At 40.3% G+C, this 10,885-nt stretch overlaps 1 protein-coding gene across 1 annotated transcript; it reads right to left on the bottom strand.

Annotated features, from left to right (window-relative positions):
- Positions 1–5,480: 5,480 nt before the first annotated feature.
- Positions 5,481–8,774, bottom strand: CTLA4 (cytotoxic T-lymphocyte associated protein 4; the record flags this gene model as incomplete). Its single annotated transcript, XM_082001202.1, has 4 exons — positions 5,481–5,579; positions 6,552–6,661; positions 7,154–7,504; positions 8,717–8,774. The coding sequence occupies 4 exons, from the start codon at positions 8,772–8,774 to the stop codon at positions 5,481–5,483; spliced, it is 618 nt and encodes a 205-aa protein (XP_081857328.1).
- Positions 8,775–10,885: the final 2,111 nt, after the last annotated feature.

Raw genomic sequence — 10,885 nt, 5'->3', positions numbered from 1 at the left:
AGTAAGATTTGCTTTCTTTTTATCAATGCTACTGGTGAATAAAGAAGTACTACATAGCATGTTTGCAAGAAAATTGCATGCCTATAAATATTGTGCTATAAAAGAATTCATCCAGATTCTTTAATCCTAATTTTGACTGCATATTTTTATTCTTGATTTGTAATTTACTTATATTGAAAAATGCCTTTGTCTTACCGCTTCTGCTGCAGGAAGCTTGCCTGTTGCTGCTCCTGTGAACAAAAGTAACTTGAAAAGTTTGGGACCTAATGTGTGTCATGTGGATGTTTGAACAGAATAGAAGTGTTGTTGCGTAGAAACGTCCCACTGCAGGGCAGAAAATGAAGCAGATCAAATTCGAAAATTTTAAAGTAAAGTACTACTTTTTCAAAATAACAGCCAGAAGAGAAAGAAGAAGAAAAACTGTCAGTGAAGAAACTGAGATCTTTTTGTTCAACTGTAACTTCATAACCACTAAAAAAAAATTAATTAAGATATAAAACCATGACTGTGGTTAAGACAGCTGACTATGGAAATAGAAAGAAATCTCCATTTTAAAAGTTAAAAAGGGAAAAAATATTGAAATTTGAGTAGTTAATAATCTCCTACTTCATGGAATCACCTGCCATGTCACATCTGCCGGAATTATTTATGATTCCCAATGAAGTTTTGTCCTCTACCCAAACTCTTCCTTGCTCTAGGAACTCTAGCAACTCTTCTAGCAAACAACAATAATTTTTAAACTGATTTCAGGGGCAATTTTTGCACCCCCTTCCCATGGTTACTAAGATCTTCTGTCAGTAATTGTTGTTTGCTCAAACATACCACAGTTCCTCACCATTCATCTTTGATACACAATATAAAAGTACCCTTAAATAATACTGTTCTTTTATCAGTCACAAAAAACATTCACACAAAATTATAACAAAGTCATGTAAGTGCTGAATGTCTGTGTATAGAAGTACAGGAATAATTATGCCCAAGTGATGGTCAGGAATCTGTATGGTGCTGTGTATTTGTAATTCTTTCCTCATTCCCTGCAGCTCAAAAATTTTCTGAATTTCACTTCTTCCCTACACCTTCCTCCCAGCCATAAGCCTGTATTCTAAATCTATGTGACCCTCCTAGGGACTGTAGAGGCCCCACAGCCTAGCTGTGATAGAAGCTAGCTCAAAGTACCATTTATGTGTTCAAGCAAGCATGCAGTTTACAAATGTCAAGAATAAATTGGTTTTAGTAATGTATATACATCTGCTATATACCAGCCTTCTTTGGTTTGGATTTCATTATATAGCTCTTGGCTACATCATCTGATTCCTATTTATGCCTCTCCTAGAGGCAGAGCTCTTTAGTCACGGTTCAGACTGTTCCCATCACAGGGAAAACTGATGCATTTTCTGGTTGTTTTTTCAGGGCTCACTCCCCAGCAATAGCTTTTGTCTAGCAAAAGGAAGAAGCCAGTCTTATCTTACCTTCCAATGTACTTTGCTTCCAAATCTCACTTCAGCCCCTCACACACATATTCTTTGGAGCTGCAAAGCTTGAAGTCAGTACTCAGAAAAGAATAGCATCAAACCAGTTAGGAGTTACCTGGACAATGCAAATGTTGGTTATTGAAAAACAAGAAATTAGGCCCAGGGGAATCTTCAGCAAAGGTCAGAAGGTTAGGAAGGATAGGAATAGGTCAACAAAGGTCTTCTCCTGCATAGCCTAGGGGTCCTTGATTACTTTTTTTAAATTTGGTAAAAATTTGTGTAAAACAGGATGAATGGATTTTCCCTACAGACCTCAAGGCCTGACTGAGTGGTGAGTTCAGATTCCCATCTTCCTCCAAAGAATGGGGAATTGGAATATTTCACAGGAAAATGTCTAATGCTAAAATGATAGTCTAAAATGACTCATTGCCTACCCATAGAGTAGCCAGGTGGAAGACTCTTGTCACATGTTTTTCTGTATCAGTTAGGACTCTGATAATTACAAATGACAAGGAGAAAAATAGTTCAGATACATAAAAAAGTGGATGAAAATGAAAGTAGAACATTGGGGGTTTGGGGGTGCTGTGTGCATATGCCATTGTCTTTGATGCAGACAAATATGCCCACCCAGATGCAGCCAGAAACTCACTATCTCTGTTTTTCAAACAGGATGACATATCTCCTGGCTGGGTAAAGGGCACATCCAAAGAGGCTCTTCCTGAACCTCACCAAGCAGTATGGTCTCCGTATTTGGCCGTCCAGGTAAGGTACTGAGCTACGTTTTTAAGCTCCCTGTTCTAATAAGCAGAGTTCTGAGACCAAATCCTTTCACCTTTCCTTTTCACATTCTTCCCAAAAAGAGTCAGGATTTCTTCTTTTTTGCATTTTCTGGGATGTACACTGACCTAGAGTGTGCACCTTTCATAATGGTACTGCTGTGATCTGACGGAAAACTATATCTGACTTGCATATGTCAATTTTTTTTTGAGTGCTGATCATGACAAGATGCTTTCCAAGTATCAGGGAAAAGCACAGAGCTCAAGGTCCTGAAGGGCAGCATAGGGCATCAGGGGAATGAAAATTCCCCGGGGTCTGGGCTCTGCACTCTTCAGAGCTAGCTGCTGTATTGGACCATATGGAGATAGGTATAAATACCATCTCTGCGGGCGCTTAGGCTCCACTCATCTCTGGAGTGTCAGATATAAATTATGAGAGTATCATTGTCAATAAAATCTGAACTGAAATCCCACTTTGGTCTTCACTGCTGCATCTGCTGGTTTGAGTGCACCTATTACCCTGCCAGAAAATTTGAAAGGGGAACCTGGCTTAGAACAAAAATGATAATGTGTACTTACATAACGTTTAGGTCAGGGACAGCAGCTGTGGTGGTAAGGAAAGAGAAAACTAAGCACTGCAGAAATAAGAGAAGGTTGGAAAAAGTAGCTACTGAGGGTGAAGAGAAGTTCAGAACAGACAGAGTCTTTGAGCAAACTGATTTCCAATAGGATAATTAATAAACATACCAGGAATTATTTAAGTGCAGGAGCAAACACGAAGTACTGCTATTGCCATATGTGGCTCTGCTCTCCCATAACCTTCACTACTCAGGTAATTTAGCAGCCTACAGCTTATTCAGGGCAGAATTCTTCACTGATCATTACAGACTGAATGACTCAAGGAAATGTTAGTGTACTAACAGGGGCTGGTCCAGATGGATGCAGAAGGCCTAACCATGGTCAACTTAGCTGCCAGAAATGAAGGTGAACTGGAATATACACAGGTTCTATGGTGACACAGATTCACAGCCAGCTGTGGCCACAGGTCATGACGTTGTTGATACAGGTCCAAAGCATCTCTTCACCCAGGAGAGATAAACTTAGAAAATAATTTACTTGAGATGCTTTTAGATTGCTTAAGAAAACTAAGTTCTTAGTGCCAGCGTATAGGAATTGTCAAGGAAAAGAAAAAGAAGAAACAGTTGATAGCTGATTAGGAGATATCCGAGATACTACTTGCTGTGGTAGAAAAAAATTTCCCTAGATAATTTTTCTTGCTTTGACAGGGTAAATTTATTGGAAGACTTTACAGCTTATACAAGTGGGTGTGTGGGTCAAATCTATTTTTGCCAATCATGGAACATATTTGTTTGAGCAGGTTTCACTTGAACAGGCAGAAATTCAGTCATTTTGCAGTGACATCAGATATCTTTGACCATTTTTTATCCCCAAAACACCAGGTGAGTGGAAAATTAGGGGAAAATCCCAGACTGATATCAGAATACTAAAAAGCCTTCAGAAAAAGGATATGTCAACAGATGCTACTTTTACTTAATGCACTACAATTGTAGGTCAACACTGAGAGAGCAGTTAGCACCTGCAAACACTGACAAATTGAGAATGTGAATGTTTATTTGTACAGTTGGAGGTGGTGCCAGATGAAAGGGGAAAGGGGAAAAGCGAACCAAAAGAGCAAGGAGATTTGGTGTTCTGGGAGCTGCTGCCACTGCAGGAACAAGGCATAGAGGGCTGTTTGGGAATTTGGCTTCACAGTTATGGACCCAAGAAGACGGATTCACAGCTGTGAAATAGAGATACATGCTGCCAAGTTTTTGGGTTGCAAGGTGAGATTTTGATAGTGAAGAGTCAAAGTTGTAGGTAGTAGCTAAGAATGCTGAAACTGTTTTAAGATCCAGCAGCTTTGTGTGTCGGCTGGCATTTAGCGAGTGAGAGTGTCAAAGAGGTGCAAAGAAAACAGGATTTGAAACTAGGACTAGCTTTTTGTATAAACATGTACAGGAGATGCTGTTGAAGTCGTTACAGCTACCTTCTGCAAGTAACTTTGCTGGAAGTGAAAAGTGATTGGTAGCATCTCTGAACCACATCACAGCAGCTCTAAGAGCTGTAGTGATACGTAGTATGTAGATTGTAGTAACAGACAAATAGAAAACTTGACAGATTTTAATGGTGGCCCCTGAGGAGGAGAGCTGAGAAAGTTAAGTGTAGGCATGAGCACACAGGCTCCCTCAGAAGGGCAAAACACAGGGTCAGAGGGGAAAGGTTCATCTTGTCATCGCTGCTTTCTAACATGTAGCCACTTCCTGTTTCTTCTGAGAACGGTGAATAAGAAATGAACTTGAATTTGGGCAAAGCTTCAAGGTTTTTATTGAATTGTACATAACTAATAAACAAGATTACACTGTCAGCATTTTCATGGAAAATAGACTCAGTTAAACACAGCAACATACTTCTGCCTTTTGGATAGATGCTAATTTAGCATTTGTAAAACGCAAGGCCCCAGCAGAGCTGGAACGTCCTCCCAGCAACAGCTTAGAGGGCTCCTGCTGGGGAGCCTTTCTCTCCAACCGAGCTGTCAGCACCGACTCAGATATCATCAATGTTAACTCCAGCACCGCACTGCTGGGACACAATGCCAATGAAAGGAACTGAGATCAGGCTTTTAGAGCAGCAGTGTCATCAGTGCCAGCCTACAGTGATGCCTCCGTGGAAGTGCAGAGCACTAATGCCAGAAATGGGACCAATAAATAGCAATGCAGGGAAACAAGTCAACATTCCTTTGTACATTAGCGTGCTCTTCTGCCTCTGCACCCCAGACCTATAGGATTAGCCTTGCAATGACACGCAAGTCTCTGTCGTAATAGTGTTTGGATTTCAGTTGATCAGTAGACATGGTGAAATTTGACAGTAAGATGCTCAGCTGCAACAGCAATAGCACTTAATGCTATTTTTTTATATATATATAGACTACATATTGGTACAATACAACTCAAAGAATCAATGGCCTAATGTAGCCATTTTTATGTGACAGGGTTAACCTCAAAATATTAATGCATAAACTATTTATTCTCCTCCAAACCATAGAAGTTACAAAGAATATTCTCTCTCCTTCCCATACACCTTTGTAATAAGACAATTAATTTTATTTCTTTAACTTAGGTGAATTAGCAGACTCTCCATCCCAGCTAGGAAATGGTTTCTCTCTTTCCTTGTTTCAGTTAACAGTGATGTGGAATGGAATCACTTTTTTCTCTAGCTTTTCAGATGGCATTTTCACATAGACCCCAGTAGTGAGACATCGTCTTCTCTTTATCTATAAAGATATGGGAAGACAGCAAAATAAACAAGTGATCACAGCATAATCACTGACCAGCACATTTTAGAGAAAACTGATGGATGTTCTGCCTTCACTAGGTAGAAAGTACTCTAGACACCTTTCCCTTTCCCTGTCACCTCTCTTTGTAGAAGATCCGTTGAGACCATTTGAGGGATAATCAGAAGCTACAGGGGCCATTTAGGGAAAAACCAGAGTCCTGCAATTCATTTAGCCCTTTGAAGGTGCTCCTGCCACAGAGTTCAGTGTTGGTTCAAAACTAGGAGTGTTCACACTGGACAGTTTCATTTAGCTTCTAGGGACAAAGGCAGATTGAAAAATACGGGACAGGGATACTGTTTGGTTTTAAGCTTTGGCATCAGGTTTATTTCCAAAATAGTATGAGTACTCCAGAACCCTGTGGAAAGAGGCATCCCAGGCTTACAACTCACATGCCTTTGTGCAGACATTTCTAGCTGTGAAGTTAAAAATGCTGTAAGTTACAATTCCCCCCATCACAAGAGGAAGCCTCTTTAAATTTGCTTTGCACAGAGGTGAATGGTGAGAAAAGGAAAAATCAAATTCTGGGATTTTGTATGAATCAGTTGTGAAATCAGAGTACACACGAAGACTGTTGCCTTTGATCCCAGAAGCATCCAAGACTCCAACCTGTTCTAAGCATCCAAGACTCCAACCTGTTCTAAGCATCTGGACCTAAGCCAAGGCTCAGTCCAGCTGATGTAAGCTGACTGCTTTCTGGTACTCTGGCAACACAAATGAGCCACAAACAGATCTGAATGGCAACTCCAGCAAGTTCTCTTATTTTGCATTATTCTAACAGCATTGTACCAGTAAAAAGGCACATCCCAGTGCATTTGTTCCCAGTGTTCTTCCCTGTTCTCATTTCTTTCTCCTTGTCCTCATTACACAAAGGAGTAATTAGCAGGATGGGGCTGAGTAGATGGGACTTACCGCTTTGCCCACAAGAATGGCCGAGATGATGATACTGTAAAGAAAAAATCCTGAGGCAGCAGCTCCTAATACCCAGAGATATATGGCAGGGTCTGGACAAGGTTCTGGATCTAAAACATATGATATCACACAAGTCATGTCACACACAAGCCTCATAAGGAAGCCCCTAGGGTCAATAAGTCAGCCTCCACACTGCTTTTCACTAGCATATGCTGTTCCAGGATACTACCAGGATTGAGCTCTGAGTCCCTGCCCACTCAACTTCCAATGAAAATAGACTTTATCAGTAGAAGAATATACACCTTACTCTCTGCTGTTTCTGCACTTACATATCTAACTGTCTAGACATACATATACGCTATTCGATATTGCTTATGCTGTCAAACATCCATACATTGCTAAATACATTGCAGGGCTATGAATATGCCTGCTTTAGGTGTGTGTAGGGAGACCTGAAAGGAACAAGAGCTAATCATGATTCTCAGAACTTGAATCAGTGTTCAGATTCACTTCTTACAAACAGAATGTTGAAGACCTTTGAGACCCAATAGCAACCCCCTTAACCTGGGAATATCATGGTACTGTAAAGCTGCTTGGCTTACCAATCACATAGAGATGCGTCCCATTTCCCTTGTTCATAAAATAGGGTGGAGGGTACATCCGCTCCATCTTGCAGACATAAAGACCAGTATCATTAGCTTGCAGGCCAGTGAGGGTGAGGGTCACATTGTTTCGGCTAGGGTTAACATGACACTGAATGACCTCTTCCACACTGAACATTTTAAACTCCGTTGTGTAGGTTGAAGCACAAATCTCAGTGAACCGGTCCCCCGTCTGTTTAAGAAGAGTCACTCGAATTTCCTTTGCATTCCCAATGTGCTTGTATTTACACACCAAGCTGGCGACTCCTTGCCTGTTGGCCAGCACCATTGCTGGTTGAGTCACTTCCATTACTGCAAGGAAGTAAAGAGCATGACGGTAAGCAAAGTGTCAAGAAATGATCTGCACTGGTTTACTTGAAACGTGCACAATAGGAATGGAGTCCTACCACCTCCTATTATCCATGGGTAATTCCTAGAAATGCTGCTAAATCCTTCCAAAAAAAGGACTCCAAGACCACAATTCACATAGGCACTGCATTAATATACTTTAAAAAGCTCAAGAAGTGCCTTGATTACTATGAATGATATTATAAATCTCGGCAATTACTTGTTGCTTAAATAGTAGCTCATTTGGCCCACTTACTGGAGTAATGGAACCTACATGCTTCAGTTCCCCTCAACACAAACTTTTTAATTTACATAAGAAAGCAAAAAAATAAACTTCAAATGGTAAAGCTGAAATCTGGAACTTAAAATTAGCCATTTAAACCACAATTTCTGCCTGGTAGAAATACGCATGTTGACATTTAGAAACAAACAAGTTGACATCCTGTATGGAACATGGAACAGAACCATTAGGGTAACAGTAAAACTGAATGGAAAACCTGTCTGCCTATTTTTGTTTCTGATCTTTTTGCTCCTCATTTTTAACCAGCTATTCCCAAGCCACAGTAAAGCAACAGTATATATCCCAAGCCCCAGTATAGCAAAAGACAGCAAAGCCTGATAAAAATACTGAAAAAAATCATTACAAATCTTAAAGGAAAACTAGTGTACCATGTACATGGCCACTGTCTGCTTTTTACAACTTCTGTACTCTATCCTACTACACAATGGGCAGGTACTGACTTCTGCTTTAATAAGCTGTGAAAACTCAGTATTATTTGTTCAATTTCATTTTATATCAGTCCATTTTGGGGCAGAGCTTATCTTCTTCAGCTCCGCAATGCAAGAATTCGGAACAGAATTTCTGCATCCATTCAAACCTCTGTATCCACGTTATCAGCTGCCAACAATTTCACAGGGCCCGGTTTGTCAAAATCTTTCTTCCTTCTTGAGCTACTCTGAATCCTGCCCAGCCTCTCTACAGATGCTACTGCTCTAAAGTCTATGTCTGGTTTTCCAGATACCTTGCGGTGCCCCAAGACCTTGTTCCCAGACTGTCCTATGGAGGGGTCCCATGTCATCTCCCTCTCCCTGTTGTACCCAGACCACCTCCTGCAAAGATGTGAAACTGAGAAAATGTAGACACCCCCAGCTACCTTGCCTCCTTCATCTACCCACCTTCGGCAATGGCAGTGGCTGTGCAGAGAAAGCCCACGGTGACCAATATTGAGAGCATTTCTGCGCTGTGACAGATGCTGAAGGGCCTGAAGGTGGCTGATGCCTTCCGACTTTAAGACAAACTGGAACTCTCAGGACTGGAAAAAAGATGACACCTTTCAGGATACTGAATCTTTGAAATGTTTGAACCCACACAGAGTCAGTGTGTATATATATAGCTTTGATCCCAGATGCTGTACCTGAAAGTAATATGAAGCTTTGTTTTGGTTTTACGAGAAAGGAAGTAGTGGGTTTGATTAGTACGTGCACAGTTAACCTCAAACAGCATGAACAAAAACAACTATTCAGCAGATGGAAAATATATATTCAATCTGAAACTGCCATCCATTCTGCTTTAAGAATTGGGGGAGGAAAGGTAATCATCCAGTAGAGCAGTTTAGGCTCTTTGGTGCTGCCAGCTTGCACAATCATAGCACTTAATATTTTAGCAATCATCAGGTATTTCCTACTAGGACAACACGCAGAGGACTATACTTCTGCCTAATGTGACACAGTGAATCAGTGCAAGCTAACTTTTTTATGGAGGACTTCCCTCCGCCCCCAATTTCTTTGTTGCTTTAATGTTAGTGCTTTTCATGTTTAAAGATTGCTGTCCCCTTCAAAACATTGATTATGCTTGCAATGACTTCATCGTTTCTTCTCAACAATGTGACTTGAATCATAACCCAGCTTTCCTGTTTCCAAGAAAAAATTTTCTATCTAGGTTTATAGCTAGTGACTTCCACATCTATACAGTACTTTCCCTACCTATGGACTTTACTGTCTAAGTACCGTGAGATCAACAGATGTTTTAGGAACAAACTTTTTAGCAGGCCCTGTTGCAATAGAACAGGGGATAACAGTTTTAAACTAAAAGAGAGTAGATTTAGACTAGATATAAGAGAGAAAATTTTCACAACGATGGTGGTGAAACACTGGCACAGGTTGCGCAGAGAGGTGGTAGATGCCCCATCCCTGGAGACATTCTAGGTCAGGTTGGACGGGGCTCTGCACAACCTACTCTAGTTGAAGATGTCCTTGCTCACAAGGGGGGTTGGACTAGATGACCTTTAAAGGTCCCTTCCAACCCAAACTGTTCTATGATTCTATAACAGATGAAAAGAACTGCAGAAACTTTGATTATTGCTTTCTCTGCTTAGATTTCAAATCTCAGTGAAACAGTTTTCACCCATTGGCCTTTTAAAAGTCGTGTAAGGTCTGAAAATAATTTTGCTTTTTTCTGTGATAGACTGTCATATCCATGAATCATTGCCTAAAGAATTTCATAAAAATGAAGTTACACTTCAGTTAGACTGAAGGCCATAATTCTTTTTTTTACCACACTTTGAGAAGTTCTTTTAGAAGGTGGTTCATCATTTATATATGTAGATCTAGTAGATTGCAAAGACCTACTTTTGGACTGTGACCTAGAAAAACTAACACCATTAGCTCTTGAGCGGTAGCCTGCCCAATCCAAAGACACAGGATAAATATTTGATCTTGAAATCACATAAATACCTAAAGGTATAACTAAATTTACTGCTTCATCACTTAGGTGATGCAACAATTGTAATGACAGATTCATAGTCAGCTTGATCTTAACAAGCTTTCAAAACAGAACTGATGATAAATAAAAATACAGCCATGAGAAAATTAAAAACTGCACCCTAATACTGAGTCAGGCCCATATTGTATTACTGGTTAGACAAGCCTAAATCAATTTTAATATTAAATTTAATATTAAATAAATGCTATTGCAACATCACATACAAGAATATCAGTAAGATTTATCGCATGGAATTACCAGGTTATGCCTGACGAAATCAACCAAATTACCTGTCCTATGTATCTTTTGGGCTTGGATTTTGTGTGCGGTTAAACAAATGATGCACTTGAGCCTCATCAACTATAATGTCATCTCCTGATAATTGATTGAGACTGCAAATTGATGGTGCATTTAACCACTAAATGCTTGCAAAGGGTTGGCATGTAAAAGTCAGTGCTCACTGCCTCACATATCCGCAGTATCTTACACAGATAGAGTGAGAAGCAGTGTGCTTGAGCTGCTCCCTCTGGCAGTTGAGTCTGCTCTGGCAAACGTTGTGTTTCCAGTGGTACTCACCTTGTCTC

Source organism: Phaethon aethereus (assembly GCF_964289735.1).
Source record: "Phaethon aethereus genome assembly, chromosome: 6".
NCBI lineage: Eukaryota > Metazoa > Chordata > Aves > Phaethontiformes > Phaethontidae > Phaethon > Phaethon aethereus.
This window is presented reverse-complemented; position numbering and strand designations above follow the sequence as displayed.